The sequence below is a fragment of the Stegostoma tigrinum genome, chromosome 18, assembly GCF_030684315.1.
Source record: "Stegostoma tigrinum isolate sSteTig4 chromosome 18, sSteTig4.hap1, whole genome shotgun sequence".
Classification (NCBI taxonomy): Eukaryota; Metazoa; Chordata; class Chondrichthyes; order Orectolobiformes; family Stegostomatidae; genus Stegostoma; species Stegostoma tigrinum.
Window position 1 is genome coordinate 11,322,466 of NC_081371.1, and position 19,059 is coordinate 11,341,524.

A 19,059-nucleotide genomic window follows, 5' to 3' on the forward strand; every position below is an offset into this window, starting at 1 on the left:
GGCAGCATGGTGGCTCAGTGGTTAACACTGCTGCATCACAGTGCCAGGGATCTCGGTTCAATTCCTGCCGCAGGCCACTGTCTGTGCGGTGTTTGCACATTCTCCCAGTGTCTGTGCGGGTTTCCTCCAGGTGGTCCGGTTTCCTCCCACAGTCCAAAGATGTGCAGGTTAGATGGACTGGCTGCGCTAAATTGCCCATAGTGTTCAGGATGGGTAGATTGGGTGGGTTATGAGGGATGGGTCAATGTGGACTTGTTGGGCTGAAGGGTCTATGTCCACACTGTAGGAATTCAATGATTCTAAAACATTACTTAAACAGAGTTCATCTTCTGTTCAAATTGTGTCTCATGCATGGCTCCAGGGCTTCTGATGTTCCAACCTCAAAGACTGCCCACTCTGGGCACAGTGACGATGACAACAATTCCCCCAAGAGATCCTGACTCCACTGTCGCTGCCTTGCCAACAGTCTTCGCTCCAGGCTTAACATCCTTGCTCTGGACACCACCACCAACACAGCTGAGGCACTACCATCACCGCCAACATTCCAGGCTCTGTGCCTACCACAGCCAGGAGTCCCTGCTCCAGGCACTGCCATCGCCAACGTCCAATCAGATCCCCCTCAGCCTCCTCTGTGCTGCCCATTGCTACTTGCATCTGCAATGCGCTGAGATATTCTGCCATGTTGCAGAAGCGATCACACAATTCTGATACTTTGTTTGCATAATAAATATACTTCTCGCCCCATTCAAAATATATGTCATCTCCTGTGATGTGCAAAACTGAAAGCAGGATTAAAAAATAAAATCCCCAGGTCAATTTGGAGAAGAAACAATAATCTGGGGGATTCTTCTTCAGCCCATCTAGGTAATGAAAAGAGATCTAAGAGAACACTCAAGCATGAAGTTCATTGCAGTATCTGCCTATTGTAAGAGGAAACAAAACAGAAACAGGACTATCTTACATCTCATGGATAACCAAAAAAAAATTAATTCTTATAAAAAACCAACATACCGCTTACAATTTTCTAATCTGAATTTACTTGCAAAATTCATCATTATGTAGCTTTCCTGTATGTAATCTTGTAGTTGAAATAAAGCAATGAAGGAATGAATAAAATTACTTTTAAAAAAAAATTGATCTCCTCTGTTGGGGAACTTTAGTCACACTACATATCAGTTCTGCTTTCCTTTCCCTTACCAGTTATATCAGTTCCACACTATCACATTACAGGCATTTGCATAAATAATGGCAGTCGGCAGGGTAAAACAGTCTGGACTCATCAGGTTGCTCTCAGACAACCGCTATCAACGTATCAATTCAAACTTTAACCTGCAGAAACAAACCATGGGGAAAGGTGGTGGAGCCATTACTCAATAATAATTGGGTCTGTAACAGCCCAAAAGCAAAATACACCACTTAATATGGGCCAGACAGATCAGTGAACCCCTAGATTCAATGGTCAATCTGTGTCATTAATTTCCCTCACTTGGCTGGATTGGACAATCTGCGATGTAGTTTTGGAGAGGTCATATTGCTTTGAACTGGGCAAGGTATTTCCAATAACAACAATTTCCATGTGTGTGACATTTAAAACAGTGAACTGTCCCACAAGAATGTTATAGGAAATTTCATCACCACATTAATTTGGCTAGAAATTTCATTAGACGTCACCGAGCAGTGCTAATAGGATGACACAATTCAACTCTTTCTGGCTCAAACTTGAATGATGTTTCGGGGGACTTGATGGTTCCCATGGAATGGTGCACTGATGTACATGCTGAACAATGCAAAGACAGCATTATTCATTTCCAACTGCTCTGGGCATCTGTCCTTAATCTCAAAACTTTTACTTTGCGAGTTAATTAGGACATAAAGCAAGTTTGGAGGATCAATGACTTATTCCATATCCCAATCAATTTTTTTCTCTCCGTTGTTCTTTGGCAAATTAATGGGAGATGTGACTGCCCCCAAATTAGTTAATCTCAAAATACCTCCTGTTCAGGTCAGTGAAGGGAACTGAGAATTTCATTGTCATGGCATCCTTCCAAACTCCTGGAGGAGATTAGACTGGATTGTAGAAAGTTCAATGCCACATTGTATACAAGTTAGCAAAGCTTTAATGGCAAGCTCTTGAAACTTGAAGACAGCAGAAATTCTACACACTAGCTCAATTTAGCGAAGAAGGGACTGTGACTAATCAGTCACATCTTGAAATAGGGATCTCCTTTAAAAATCTACCGATGAATGTTACTTGACAGGGACCCTGATCCTAAAAATACCCAAAAATTTGCCACGCATATAGTATAATAGTGTTGATTCAGCTGAGTTCCCAGGACTTCACATGGCTCTTTAAATGCTGCAACAACCAATTTGAGAGTCTGTAACTAACTGTAGGGCCAGCTGTTAAGACAGAGGTTGGCAGGTGTGGGGAGGAAGGGTTGGAAAGGCTATGCATTTCCCCAATCCATAAACTTCCCACATACTCAATTTCTGCAATCACTGCGGCAGAAAGGGGTCAGTCAATTCAGTTGGCTGGATGACTGGTTTGTGTTACAGAGTGATGCCAACGCCATGGGATCGATTGAGGTTACCATGAAGATCCAGCCTTTCCCCTCGCCTGAGGTGTGGTGACTCTCAGGTTAAACCACATCAGTTGCCTCTCTCGAATGAGAGAGCTGCCAAATGGTCTGCTAAGACTACAATGACTCTATCTTTATTCACAAACTACCCTTTTGTATCCCAATTTGTTACTGTTACGTGTCGTTGTTCAAAATAATGTTAGCAAACAGTTAAGGTTAATAAATCATATACTTTACAACCATGTAAAATTGGAATGTACTGTTCAAATAATTTGTATGAGAATAAATCAGTTCACTCAATGCGCTCACTGGGAATTTCAACAGTTCTTAAAAGTGACTGAAGTAAAGGAGACACTGAACAAAAAAAATGTATAGCAATGAACATCATACAGTTAAACGTGAGCTTGCCTGTTGTGTCCTTGGAGCAATATTTCACGTTGATAATCCATTAATAATTGATTGAAATGATTAGATTGATTAAAAGAAAAGGGTTATCCTGCAAGCGGGTATTAAGTAAAATTAGTCCATACTCTTTGGAGTTTACAAAAGTGAGAGGTGGTCTTATTGTAATATCTAACCATTCTGAGAGAATTTGACAAGGTCAATATTGAAAGTTTGTTTCCCACAGCTGGAGAGTTTTGAATGAAGGAGCATTGTCTCAAGGCAATAGTTCAGTTATTTCTGATCAAGATAAAAACTATTTACTCAGAACACTGTGAATCTTCGAAATTTACTATTCCAGAGACTGCAAATGCTCAGTCGTTAACTATATTCAAGAGTGAGAGTTATAGACTTTAGAAGAGAATCAATGTTGGGATCAGATGGGGAATGAGCCATATTGATAACAGGGCAGAGACCTGCCCTATTTCTTATATTCTTAAGAACAGTGCCTTTTCAAGTGGGGACATAATTCCTGTAAGGGAATCAGAAGCATTGGATGTGCATCCAGCATATTTCAACAGGTAGATTCCATATTGGTGCTAATCATATCTATTTTACTTAGTTGGCAAAGGGACTGGCTAAAAGGTGTGGAGATACTTGTTAGACATATCCTATCTTGGTTTTTGGGCATTTGTTGGCCCTTCTAATATCTACTGCCCACCCTACTTGGTACAGCTGAGTGACTGCCTAAGCCATGTTGAGGGAAATACAACATCAACCATTAGAGCCGAAATCACATAACAGACTTGGTGAGGACAGCATTAGTGAACTAATTTTATAACAACAGCTTTTACGACCTCAGTTTATTATTTTCATATTTGATTTGAATTGACTTCAAATTGGCAGACTGCAAGAGTGTGTTTTAACTTCTCACTTTCTTCACCTTTAGCCTAATTTCTGAATTACCAGTCAAGTGTCATAACTGCACACCACTATACTGCCTCTAACACAAAAAGACATTTTACTCTGGCCATCAAACCCTCGGAAACCAGCCCAACACCCTCAAGCTTTTATAAATCTCTTTTTATAAGTGGCTACAATCCAGATCTGAAACATGCAAGTCCAATCTCTTCAACCAATATCACATTGCTGTATCTACGGGGTCACCAAAATAATCAGCAACAGACTTTGATGTTTGAATGATACTGGAGCGCAGCACCCTGAGCAAATCAAAGGCTGATTGTTCAATGTCCTTTGAGACGTGGGACTTCAAGTGTTCTATCAAACAGCAAATACACTGTAGCTGCAATAATTCTCCTGACCTCAAAACTAAGCAGAGTCATTTTCCTATTTACAGGGTTTTTCCCTCTCCAATAAACTTCTCAAGCTTGACTATATCAGATGGTTTTGTTGATTTCTGAGCTTGTGTCTAGGAAAGTAACTATTAGTGTTGGCAATGGAGTATGCTTCATGCAATATGAGCACTGCAACACTTACAGCGTACAATGGGGTGACTTGTAGCTCAACCAGGAGGGTCCGAAGTTTCTCTCCAAATTGAAGAAAATAACCACATTACAAAGACATAGCACATTTTGTTAAAATTTTGTGTCCTTCAGAAGTTGAACAGAATTGTATTGATAAACATTGTCAGTTTGTATATCCAATGACAAACACTTGTATGTACTGTATCTCATGAATTTGAAAAAAGTAACATTATTTCACAACATGTAAAATCAGGCACTTACCAGAGTTTGTTACACCGTTTTCCCACACTCGATTGTGCCCAAGAAGGAACATTGCAGGACTCTCTTCTTAGCTGCAGTTAGCAATCTAAGTTCTTTGATCCTGCTCCAGTTTCACCTCCAGATCACTGATTAAATACAATTGCTTATTTGGCAACTCACTCAATGCCATTAATTCTTTTCAAGGTCCCCTGCCAGTTTCTTCCAACTGCATTAAACCACTGGACCCTGCTTCACATGTCTTCCTCTTTTCCTAAGGGTTGAAGATTCTTTCGTGATCTCCAAAAATTGCAGACATTTCTATCATTGCCTCATCTACAGACATCTAAATTTATGTTATCCGAATGTACTCAGATTACCAATCCATATTTTTAAAATCAGTGTTGTTGTAACCACCTTTGCACTCTATTTCACAGATGTCAAACATGGCCGAGTCAGACATAGTCACACAGGTGCATACATTCTATACCTGCCATTTACCCTCCCTATGGAGGCTATTTGGTCTTTGCTCGACTTTTTTTAAACTTGGCCATTGAAGCAAAATTTGGAGATGTTTTATCCCCAGGAAACTGTCTAAAATCCAAAAATTCTTTTCCTGCATAAGTTAAAAAATAAACACAAAGTATTTTTCTGCCAATCAGTTGAGAGTGTGCATTTTCTCAATCATGTGTCATGTTCTTAAACAATCTGTTCAGAAGAGGATTGTTTGAGAAACTTATAATGAAACTATAATGGGCAGCAACACAAAATTGTTAATCTTCAATACCACGTTCTTTTCAAAAGTTTTTTTTAAATTGAACTTGCCCAGATTAAAGTAAAAATTATGTTCTCTCGAATTTTTCAAAGACTTCAGGTTTCAAACAACTTTTCAGGTTATAAATTCAGGTCTTGCTAACATTCGCCTATTATCAAAAGCGCACATGTATTAAAATCCATGTCAACATTTGTAATGTAATTTTGAACCTAAAGTCAACAAATAACCTATATAAATAATCTGTATTTGCTCAGTTTAATCTGTTGGTAGATTACGACTTGAAAGGCCTTTCAAATAAATCAAAAGTCTTATGATCTCTCTATGGAGAGAAAATTAACCAAGTAACCTCTAAAGCTATCAGAGATAACAAACTTCTTTAGCATAATTTAAAAATACTTGTTCCAAGGCACAGAATGGGACATAGGATCAAACACTTCATAAGCCATCCAAGAAGTATCAGATTCCTCTAATGCTGTTTAGAAAATGGTCCATAAGTAGACAGTGACAATGGGAACTGCAGATGCTGGAGAATCCAAGATAACAAAGTGTGAAGCTGGATGAACACAGCAGGTCAAGCAGCATCTCAGGACCACAAAAGCTGACGTTTTGGGAATGAAGGGTCTAGGCCCGAAACGTCAGCTTTTGTGCTCCCAAGATGCTGCTTGGCCTGCTGTGTTCATCCAGCTTCACACTTGGTTACCCTAAGTAGGCCAGTTGTTTCTTTGTACAGATGGCACAGTCCTGTCTCCATGTATGACGTAAAGATAAGTAAATAAGGTAAAGTCACCACATAGTCCGGGAAGACTATAGGGCGACTGTCATTAGAGAGAGATGACTTGTGGTAGTTTAACTTGAGGGTTACCATGCCTCAGACAAGGGAAGACGCTGTGATGGACCTTGCTTGATTGTAACCTCAGCCAGTGCAGGAACTGAATGCATGCTGTTGACATTATTCTGCAATACAAACCATCCATCCAACCATCCAGCCAACTGAGGCAGCCAATCCCCCTGATAAAATGATGTAAAAATGTTGGTTAATACAAATTTAAAGTGGGAGGGCAGAAATGTTCAATTATTTAGATGGTTATGACAGTGGGTAAAAGATAGTCTGAGGTGGCCGGTGTGTGCTGGAGTAGTTGATCTTAATTTGTTCCCATGCCCCCAAGTTGAGAAAATAAAGTTAGTTTCAATATTCTATAGTCAGAAGTTGGAATATAGCCAGGGTTCATACTCTTAATTACTATTTAACAACTTCTGCCAGATGCGCACATGTACAGATGCAAGGTGAAGATAGATTCAGACTTGCCTATGATAGCACCCTGAACACTTGGTTAGTTGTCCACAGCGCACTAGAACCAGAGAGAGAAAGAAAATGCATGTACTTCTTTATAAAAGAAGTATACTCAATGAATCCTTGACAAAAACAAAGTGAAGTGTTCACACTTACCAAACGTTGCACATAGATGAGAAGTTTTTCCCAAAGGATTGCTATTCAGTGCTCCATGCTTGTATATGAGGTGTGGTTTATTGTGCTCATCTTCATATTGCCCTCCATCTGGTTTCATGAGAGGCTCCAAGAAGTATTGTCCATCAGGTGTTTGAAAAGTGCCCATCTGTCACAGGTAATAAAAATGAGGATTTAGCACCAAACATGCTGTTCATTCAAAAAGGTCAATAATTCTGCTTAAGCTACAAAGAACAATTTTTCATTTCTCCATCACATGGCACGTTGGAGGCACAGCATCAGACACAAAACATTTACCACAATGGGAATGTGACCAATCTGAAATTCAATCAAGAAAGGCTGTATGGTGTAAAGATACTTTCCTGGAATAGAGCCCAATCTGACAGGAATATCAGTCAGATCATAGGACATGATGCAGCCTGGAGCGAGCCAGGATCACAGCTCACTTATTGCAGCTGAAGTACATCAGATGCCTGTCGTGGGACTTCTTTCACTCGAGCGTAGAAGATTAAGGGGTGACCTCACGGAGGTTTATAAAATCATGAAGGGCAGAGATAAAGGTGAATAGCAAAGGTCTTTTCCCCAGAGCAGGGGAGGCCAAACTAGAGGGCATAGATTTAAGGTGACAAGGAAAAGATTTAAAAAGACCATGAGGGGCAACTCTTTCGCACAGAGCCTGAAACATATGCGGAATGAACTGTCGGAGGAAGCGGTACGTGCAGATACAGTTACAACATCTAAGAGATACTTGGACAGGTACATAAATAGAAACGGTTAGAAGGGACAAGTTGGACCAAAGGGTCTGCTTCCGTACTGTGACGCTATTGTATTTATAAGCTCCTCTGTAGCCAAAACAGCAAACAGTTAAACTACTCCATGACATTAAATATCCATCACCACGATGAAGTCAAAAATAAAACACTTTGAACAACACATGCACGTGTGATGGTGTTGAGCTTTCAAACATTTGCATTGGTCATGATATTGAGCTTCAAACTGCTTTGCAGTTAACCATGACATTAAATCTAAAGTTCTGAATTAATATTTACCAATTTATCTATTTACTGAATTCTACCTGTTAACAATTATCTTAAAAGATAGAACGTCACCCCATCACAAAAATCATTGCACTGAAAATGTGCAATAAATAACAATTTGAAAGATATGGGATTGCTAGGGAATTTGCAGTTCATTATCAATTCCAGCTATCCATTCCAATGAACATAACAGCTTTTAACAGCATGTAGATGTGGAACAAGTCAATGTGAACAAAACAAGCAATCGGAGAAGATTTCCTCTATTTATTGTTGGTAGCAAAACAGTAAATAAAAGTTTCACAAATGCTGTCACCACAGATAAAAAAATCTTCCCGCAAACATTGGTTGTGAAAATTGTCTTTAAAAAGGAATTGTCACATTGGAAAATTCCAAGGCTGTTTCCATGCATATCCAAAATTTTCCTCATTAGAAGAGCAATGAGAGATACATGCAGTTCGGTAATTTTTACAAAGATTTCAGGATATGATGATAACTGCACATGCATCAATCTCTACAACTAAAATCTCCTGTAAGCTATTTTAAAAATCCTTTAAATTTGTTTATGAAACTTTGTTACAAAAGATCATACTGTGCAGCTTTGCTTTTCTTCAAAATGTTCACGTGAGGTTGTGAAAGAAAGGAGCCTAGTGTATAGTTTACAGATGTTTTACATGCATTATGCTCCCTCAACCAAAGCTGAAGGCATCCTATGAGATGTCGTATCTCCAATTGCAGAGTGCAAGATCAGCTAGAGATATTTTTTAAAATATTTTATACAAGAGAGAGATGGATTTCTAGCATCTATTGCCTGTCCCTAGTTGTCCAGCAAGCAGTTAAGAGTCCCTTGCTGGAGTCTGGTGCCACATGTGGATGAGACCAAGTAAGGTCAGCAGATTTCCTTTACTATAAAAAGGACATTAGTGAATGAGCTGGGTTTTCAATAACAATTGACAATGACATGGTCACTATTAGGCTAGCTTTTCACCATCTGCCATGGTGGGATTTGAACCCATGTCCCTAGAACATTAGAGGTAACACAGATTGAAGCTGGAGGAGCACAGCAGGCCAGGCAGCATCAGTGGAGTAGGAAAGTAGACGTTTTGGGCTGGGACCCTTCTTCAGAAATGACCATTACACCCTGACCTGGTCACTTGCAAGGCAGGAGAGTGGGACTAGCTGAGGGATTTAATGGAGAGCTGACTATCTGGCCTCATATTGTGCAGTTTTAATGATCATAGCCTCATGTTTGTGTTTCGGTAATGAAGACAAATACAAAATTTTTTCTGTGAATTTTGTTCTGGGTTTACAATTACATTGAGAAGTCTACTGTCTAACAGTATAGTTTCATAAATGATCATTGCTTGGAAGCAATTCAAAGAAAGTTCACTAGATTAACTCATGGGATGAATGAACTGGTTGAGCTGATTTGGAGTTTTGTAGAATGAGAAGCCACCGCATTGAAACATACATTCATATTATATTGTGAGGCAGTATTGACAAGGAATATGCCGAGAAGTGATTGCACATCAGGAGCAATACAACTAGGGGAGACTATGGCAAAATAAGGGCTTTCCCCATTTAAGATGGAGATGAGAAATTTGTGTGTGTCAGTAGTGTTTGGAATGCTCTTCTGCAGAGAAGAGTGAATATCTGGCAATGGAATATAATTAAAATTGAATGAGACAGAATACTGATGTAAATGGGCAAGTGGACTAAATGGTCTGCTCCCTTTTCTATTGCTAATGATCTTACGACCAGCCTTGTATGCAACTCAACCCTAAAGTTATTCAGAGTCTATATGCCCTGAAATTATATCCACTTATTTTAAAAGTATTAAAGATTGTTGGGACACCTTATTGCAAAATGGTGGTTGCATGATTCAATGAGGAGTTACGAATATAAATTTGAACCTTAGCCAGCTGTTACGCTGTATAATAACATAAACACTTTACGAACAAAACATGAGCAGTGAGGAAGACTGCTTCCAAGCTTGTGTAGTCTGCAGGTGCAAGGGAGGGAGGAAATGCAGGGAGGGTGCAAGAAAATTAAAAGAGACATGCTTTTATAAAGCAGTTTTCACAACTTCGGGAAGCATCACTCACTGTTGAAGTACTCTTAAAAAGTAATCAACATCATCATGCTGCAATGTAGAAAACATAGGAACCTAGATAACAAAGTGTGAAGCTGGATGAACACAGCAGGCCCAGCATCAACTCAGGAGCACAAAAGCTGACGTTTCGGGCCTAGACCCTTCATCAGAGAGGGGTGGCGTGGGGCGGATTCTGAAAAATAGGGAGGGGGGGGGGGAAGGGGGAGGCAGACCGAAGATGGATAGAGGAGAAGATCGGTGGAGAGTCGTATAGGTGGGGTGGTAGGGAGGCGATAGGTCAGTCTGTGGAGGACGGACAGGTCAAGGGGGTGGGATGAGGTTAGTAGGTAGGAAATGTATGTGTGGCTTGAGGTGGGAGGAGGGGGTAGGTGAGAGGAAGAACAGGTTAGGGAGGCGCAGACAAGCTGAGCTGGTTTTGGGACATAGGAACCCAATGTTTTCCAACAAAGCTACTTGGTATTGAGATAAACAGTCAGATTGCCAATTTGTTTTATGTGCAGGTTGGGAAGTAAATGCTGGCCAACACCCCAGGAGGAATCCCAGGGTCCTCCTCCAAAATAGTAGTGGGATTATTAACATCCACCCAGCAGAGAGGCAGAGCCTCAGCTGAATGTCTAAAAGGTCGCACCTCCAAGAGTTCAACAAGTAATGCCAACGCCAAGATTATGTGCACAAGTCTCTACAGTGGGAGATGAACCCACAAGCCAAGGCATATCAGCGTTTGAATCAAGTGTTGGAAAGTGGGATCATAGGGTCCATTCTGTGCTGTATGACTCTTCGATCCAAACAATCCACACAGAACAATCTTAAAACTAAACTAGTCCCACCTGCCTGCACTTGGCCCATATCCCTCCAAACATTTCTTATTCATGTACTTATCTAAATGTCTTTTAAACCTTGTAACTGCACCGGCATCCGTCACTTCCTCTGGAATTTCATTCCACACACAAATTACTAAGACATTTGCACCTCATGTCTTTTTTAAAATCTATCACCTTAAAAATATGCCGCGTAATCTTGAAATCCCCCAGCCTATGGAAAAGGCACCTGTCATTGACTTTATCTCTACCACTCATGATTTTATAAACCTCTAAAAAGTCACCCCCTCGACCTCCAACATTCTGGTAAAAAAAAGCCCCAGCCTATCAGCCTCTCCCTAAAACTCAAACCACTCCATTCCGAGTAACATCCTGGTAAATCTCTTCTGAACCCTATGTAACTTAATGATATCCTTCCTATTACAAGGAGACCAGAACTGGACAGTACTCCAGAAGATGCCTCACCAACATCCTGTACAACCTCAACATGATGTCCTAGCTCCAGTACTCAAGGGTCTGAGCAATGAGGGCAAGTGTGTGAAATGCCTTCTTAACCACCCTATCTGTAACGTGATGCAAACCTGAAAGAATTATGTACCTGAACCCCTACACCCCTCTGTCCTACAACACTACCAAAGGCCCTAATTTCAATTGTACGAGTCTTGCCTCTTTGTTTTAGAAAAATGCAACAACTTGCATTTATCCAAATTAACTCACTTGCCACTTTTCAGCCCATTGACTCAATTGATCAAGGTCTCTTTGTAATCTGAGATAGTTAGAATGTTTACAAGGTTGTTTTGACCAGCACAGACTCAGTGGGCTGAACAGCCTTTGTTTGACTCTATGACTAAGTTTGTGATAAGAGATTCCTATCTATTTTATGCAACTCAATGATAGCAAAGTACAACAATAACCACTACAATCCTTAAAAATCATTTCTGCATGAAAAATTCACAGAAAAGTGACACACAAAAACTCAAAGCTTTATCCTCCACTTCAAATGTGTGAGCAAGATATCAGAATGGGGCAAGATCACTTGGTCAAACAAAATCCAGATCATATTTTCTTTACTAATCAAATATTGTTAAGGCCAGGTGAGAAAGGATGAACGGGCTCAACCTTTTTGGTTAGTTACAACAAAAGGTTTAAATGCTTTTTAACACAAGGATCAGTCTCAGTCCAATTAAAAATGTAGTGACTCATTTTTGTTGAGATCAATAAAGGAGCTAATCAAAGGTTTTCATGATTGAAAGAAAGAGGAAAAGAAGTGTATTAAACCCTACAAAATAATAAAAACAAACAAACAAACAAACAATGTAACCTCAGCCATGAGGCCTTTGTGCAATCAATCGGGGTCATGCACAAAAAAAAGTACAAGGTTTCAAGGGAATACTGTCAATAGCAGCACACAACAGACAGGACTCTCAACCAACAGGTCAGATCTACGTTGGGGACAATTAAACAATGAACAGGTGGAAGATCCACAAACGTCTGACCGTGAATTAATTGTCAAATGGAAAAACCCCCATCTGGTTCACTAATGTCCTTCAGGGGAGGAAACTGCCATCTTTACCCAGACTAGCCTCCATGTGACACCAGCCCTCTGCACAATTAGAGATGGCCAATAAAAGTTGACCAAGCCAGCAACACCCTCATCCCATGAATGAAGAAGGAAAAAAAAACCCCATCCTCAGAGAGGGAGACCAACAGGTTAGTACAAAAGATGAAGGTTCAAACATTCACAACTATCTTCAACCTAAAGTGTCAATCAGATGATCCAACAGATTTCTTCTGGGCTTCCCAGCATCACATCCAAACAATTTGATTCATTCCACATGATATAAAAAAACAACTGAAGACATTGAATACCACAAACGCTAGGACCATAACAATATTTCTGCAGAACAAATGAAGACTTGTGCTCTGGAAATAACTCACCCATAGCTATGTTGTTCCAGTACAGCTACCACACTGGCATTTATCTGACAATGTGGAAAATTGTCCAGGTATGCCCTGTTCACAATAAGCAGAGCAAATCCAACCCAACTAATTATCACCCCATCAGTCTACTCTTGATCATCAGTGAAATGTTGACAGGATCTCAACAGTGCAATCAAGGGGCACTTGCAAAGGAATAATCTACTTTCTGATGCACAGTTTGGGTTCCAAAGAGACACTCAGCCCCCTATCATTACAGCCTTGGTTCAAACATGGACAAAAAAGTGCTAAATTCCAGTGCTGAAGTAGTAATGGCTACCTTTGAAATAAAGGCAGCATTTAACAAAGTATGGCATCAAGAACCATTGAAAAACTGGAATTAATGGAAATCGGGTTGGGGTGGGGTGGGGTGGGGTGGGGTGGGGTGGGGTGGGGTGGGGTGGGGTGGGGTGGGGTGGGGTGGGGTGGGGTGGGGTGGGGTGGGGAAGGGGGACACTAATAGCTGGAATCATACCTAGTTAGAAGTCAATCATTTCAGCCCTAGGACATCACTGCAGTAGCTCTTTCTGAGTAGGTCTGTGGCAGTTATTGCATCAATGTCTAGTACTTTGTATTTGTAAAAGTCTTCCTATGATCATGCAGGCTTCAAATGATTGAAACCTGGCTGGATTGGGCCACAATGAGAAAACCTCAATATGCAAAGTATTCCAAGACTTAAATTTTCATAGTTGCCCTGTCATCCATTGATACAGATGGCAGGGGTTCATTCCTGCTCTTAAATTTGAAATTTACATCTCTAATTCTGAAATACACGTGATAAGAAATCTTTTCACAAGAAGGGTCTAGACCCGAAACATCAGCTTTCCTGCTCCTCTGCTGCGGCTTGGCCTGCTGTGTTCATCCAGCTCTGCATCTTGTTATCCCTTCTATTTGTCTACTTTTAGGGCAGGTGGCTTAAACAGCTGTTTTTAAAGGTGTCCCAACTCTTTTCTAATTGTTTCTCTCCCAACCCAAATTCCAGGGTTTTTAATTTAGTCAATGAGTTTTTAAAATGTGCACTACACACAGTCAAAAAGGGGAAATGACAAGTTTCAATCTTAAAATGATCTTACTGTCGCATAAGGTCCAGACAAAACGAAAATACATTTGCCACCTCAGAAAGTACATTAACTGAAAAGGTTGAGGTTGAGTTGGGATAATGTTTTATTTGGAAGAATTCTTCAACTGACTTCAAAAGATAAGCTTACGGGAATGTCGAAAGACCTGGCAATGGCATTTCCGCTCTCGACCGTCACTTCACAATATTTTGGCTCCACTCCCATTATCACCCAGATGTCTTGGTGCATTGTCATCATGTTCATGCCCACATGTCAATTCTGAGAACGAAGTAATGGTACAGCCACTCCAGTTATGCTGCAGGTTTTCAAACAAACTGACTTTGCTTTCCTTTATGCTCAGCACTAAGTTAGTTATTTTCAGCTTTAACCCTCATTGTTTCTTGTCAGTATGACAAGAAACAATGTAAGAGCTTAAATTACTGACTCACGCATTTGTCCAACAAAGACAACCAAAATACATCATGGATAATGCTAAACTACCCAAAATTCAGAAAGAGAGCAGTGAAATATATTAAAATTTATTTTGTCCAGAGCAAACTCCAGAACAATCATGAGACATCCAAAAATTTTAAAAGTGTCAGCATTCAAACAGATGAAAGTTTGTTTAGTTACAATAAAATGTTTTTGTACAGGAATAACAACATATTCCTAAAATTCCCCAGATAGCCCTTAAAAAGCAATTTTAATCTGAGTAACAAACTGCTCACAGATTAATTGAATTGTACGAGAAGCTCAGGTAATGTTAGAAGAAGCCATTTTTCTTCCTTAAAATAGGATATTGAAATATTACTCATCTAACCCCCAACCACTCAGTAAAACCAAATGAATCAGACACAAATTACAAAATTTGAGATTCAGCTATAGATACGTTACTCTTGATCTCAATTCATTGAAGTATTCTTGTGCAAATTTATAAGCGGCCCATGGAGAATTGGAAGAGCCATGGTGTTGTATTACTTTTATGCCATTATGTGGTACAAGCGCACATTAAAAACCACCATGGGACTTCATGAACACCCTTACTCCTCCCTGAAAATCTCTCATTTCCTCTCCTCGCAATATTCTGAAAAAGAACCAAGGTCACAATGCAGTTATTTATATAGTTGCATCGGACAGTTATCTGCAATATAAAAGAACAACAGTATGGCTTGTGGAATTACTGCAAAGGAATTTAGAACTACATCTCTAATGTCAGAGCGCAAAACCCACTCAAAATTATTCTTCTGGAGGTACAAAGATAAACATTACTACTTAGCCATATTCACTCCTCTTCACTTGACCATCTTCTATGGCCTCAATTATTGATATGGTCTGCTGACCACGTCCTACTGTCCCTCACCAGTGCTATGCCCCTCCCCTCCAACTGCACTTTTTCTGCAAACTGCACTCGAAAGCGCTTGTTCTTATTTTTTTTAATATATATATGGTCAAACTCTTGGCCACTTTACTTTTGGCCTTTGCGCAACACAACATTTCTTCGGTTGTTAATTTCCTTAACCCACAGCCCCACATTTTGATGCTTTCACTCTCAGCAAAATGCTTCGTCTCCCCCACCTTGGTCATCCTGTCAGTGTTCTCAGTGCAACTCCTTCAAGCCCAAAGGGAGCAAGATGTGAGTAGATGTAACGCAAGATTGTTCAAACCTTCCATCATCTGATCTGGTAGTACCACATGACTCTCACTTGTCAAAACAACCCACTGCTCCAGGTTCTTCATGAAATCCAACTACCAACCATCTCTCCAAAATACTATCCCCTTCCCTTCGAACTTCAGCTTCCACAGCTGTGAGCTAACGGACTCCATTATAGTCAACACAATCCACAACAGCGAACACCTTCTCATCTACCGTTGCTTTTTCCTCGGAGAACTCAATTAATTCTAATTACTCACTGCCTAGCCCAAAAAAGTGGAGATTTACCAACTTTTAAATTAAAAAACATACACAAAGTTGAAAGAAGGATATTACAGTGCAACCTGAATGCCACATAATTTACTTAACCAATTTGACAGGTATTGCACTGAGTTATGTGATTATAAGACACAGAAGTAGGCCATTCAGCCCATTGAGCCTGCGCTCCTATTCACCAAGATCATTGTTGATGTGATTGTGGCCTTACCTCCACTTTACCGCCGGTGATCTGTGACTACCTTGTAGATGACAATCTGATAATACAAAGCTGAGTTACACAAATATTTAACCTCTGCTGCTGTCTGTGGAACAGAATTCCAAAAGACGACAACAGAGAATACATTCCACTCAATTTCCATTGCACTCCAGTGTGCTTAACTCCACTTAAAATGCAGATTTCATCACATTTACATGACATGAAAGATTACACATTGCTTCCAGCACTTCTGTGAACCCCAGTGAGGGGCCTGAAACCACGTCAGCTGCACCAAGTTCTCTAGTACATCTCTCAAGATGCTTTTCCGGACCTAGAAGTATTTTGGTCTGCAACAATTGGCCACAATCAGCTACTTGCCATGGGAAAAAAAAGTCAACAAGTTATAGGCAGACAAATGACTGCTTTTCACGAAGATGACGGTCCTCCAGCAGATATCAATATCAGCTTCATTGAGTATCCCTGAGTACAATATTGTGCACATATTCGTCTGCTATGTTGCTGCTCAGGATGAAGCTGAACAAAAACAGTTTGTCTTTGCAGACCTTCTCCACAAATACCTGTTCTGCAAGGAGATGGGAGAAGATCTTTTCTCCAGTAGAACCACCTCAAGATCACTGTGGTAGCAGTGGGACACCAGGTATACATGAATAATCAGACTTCCATTACTACCTCACTTGAAATCAGTTCAATCTCACATGCATCTGAGTGAACCTGAAGTCCTGATGCCTACATGGTACAGTAGCAAAACTACTAGCGTGCACACACAACACTCAATTACATTCTCAACCAGATATGCATCAGCAATTTCTTCCAAAAGGGCCAAATCAATATGACATTAATTATTTCTGATGAAGCTTTGTCCCATGTTATCCTTTACTAAGCAATGGGGCAGATCGTGCACCTTGCTGAGTTTCAGTTAGATTCTCAGTCCAAACACTGACCTACAATCACTGTGGTTAAGATTTTTTTAAAAACTTATACATGCAACCCAATATTTCCTTTTCTCCACTTGTGAAGACACATGGAGACCAATGGGTGAAGGAACACACCCAAACCAACATGATGAGGTCAAATTTCCTGAACATAATGGTATCACAAGTCACTGATTTAATGACCAGAACACAGACTAATTCATTTTGCATTACATCTATCACTTCCTAGTTTGACAAGGTTGCAAACAATTTCTAACAATATTAGATACACCCTTTGTACCCTGGCCAATGTTTAAGTCTAGATAACCAATTGCTGATGAATTAGTGAAACAATCTTTCAACAATTTATAAGTATTTGCTTATCCAATTATGGATTAACTCCTAACCCAACAACTATGTCCATGTCTATTGTTAGGGTCTCAAGTGAATCCCTATTTAATGTCCATCATCAATTATACATTAACATTTAATTAACCACTTGGGTGTCATTCAATTTGGCACTTGATAAATCAATTCATCCACTTGACATCTAGTTAACTTTCCATTACTAAAGCATATCAGTACACCTGCAGGTACAAATTTTCAAACTTTTCATTTCATACACAAGGTAAATCAATCAAATGATATTATAAATGATAGGACTTTAGTGACAATGTTTCATGTCCTCAGGCTTTTATTATCAGTTTGGCACCAGATGAAACCAATGTTAATCTATGTTTGTGTTTGATCAGCCTCAAACATTCAACAAATTCTCTTACCAGTTAGAAATGCCCCGTCCTTCCTTCAGTCCCTAAAAATCATGGTTTTAGGATTAAGGTAATATCTGCAAATAATGCTGTGAATAGTTTGAGAACTGCAAGTAAACTAAGGAGAATGGAATCTTTTGTTTATTGTCAAGATAAAATAAAGGAGAAAACTACTACTTAACAAGTACAAGAATTGGGTGTTGGGACATGTAAACATGAGTGTTGGCTCAAAGATATTGTACTCATTTTGGTTTATGCATGCAGCAAGCATAAAAGCAAAGCAACAGGTTCAAAAGAAAACCCCACACACAAAGAATCTCTTTTTTTTAATGAGAGCAAAGGATGCTGATACAGCACCTTCAAGCTTTGAGTCTGGAGATTCGTATAATGGAGAGCTCACTGTTCTGGAAATGCTTTTGTATCTTTACCAACTCTAGAGACATGAGAACAGAAATCAAAGTTGCCACCTAACTGCAATCTTGAAGGAGGACAGTACTGTCATATTCACTGCCTTCAGGTGAGATGTCAAATTGAGTTATGTCTCTCCTTTCAGGTAGCATAGACAATGTTACGGCCCTAATACCAGGCGGATTCTCCCAGGTTTCCAACATCAGATGACTTCATCATTGCCTCAAGGAGCAAATGGCATGTGACTCACAGATACTGTGCAATCTCCCAGAGGGCTTGCAATTCAAAAGCAGTTAATTTAATCTGACCGTTTATTGCTGATAGTTAATGCTGCATTTACACTGTCTATAACATGAAGGTGTTGTCAGCTCGCTCAGCTATTGGCAGTATAACTTATTTCTATAGCATCTTCATGAGCCTGCTCTTATGATGCAGTTGTACGGTCACGGTCTCTGAGTCAGGAGGCTTGTGTCCAAGTCCCATCTGCTCCAGATATATACGCTCTTGAACAGATTGATTAAAAATATCAAGCCACCTTTAGATACTGAAACATTCAAAGGAGCTTTACAGGAGTGTTATCAGCAAAAAATTATAAGTCCAAAAAGATCTACCACCCTCTTTCCATGACTGCCATGAGCTGACCACTCTGAGTCTGAAGAACTTCCTGATATCAGTCCCAAGTGTTCCTTTTATTTGAACGTGCAATCCCTTATGCTACTCTCCTGATTTGCTCTGAAGGAACTTTCCAGATTTAGCTTTCACCTATCTTTTACTGACTTAAGTCCTTCAGTGAAATCACCTCCAAAATGCCTCTTTTTGAGAACAAAAATGCAGGTTTCGCTATTAACTAGGCCCTCTTAACATCAGGGAACCATGGAGACATCAATCGCCTCAACCTCTCCACC

At 40.0% G+C, this 19,059-nt stretch overlaps 1 protein-coding gene across 4 annotated transcripts in view; it reads right to left on the minus strand.

The window, feature by feature from the left end:
• The window catches only part of LOC125460805 (A disintegrin and metalloproteinase with thrombospondin motifs 20-like), a 357,534-nt gene that overhangs the window by 320,366 nt on the left and 18,109 nt on the right, over positions 1-19,059 (minus strand). For 3 of the 4 annotated variants that reach the window (XM_048548796.2, XM_048548795.2, XM_048548794.2), the window contains exon 3: positions 6,904-7,069. In XM_048548796.2, coding sequence (XP_048404753.1) covers positions 6,904-7,069 — 166 coding nt within the window. Of the gene's footprint in view, positions 1-6,903; positions 7,070-19,059 lie in introns of those variants that run through there. The other variant, XM_059652319.1, reaches the window with a different exon arrangement.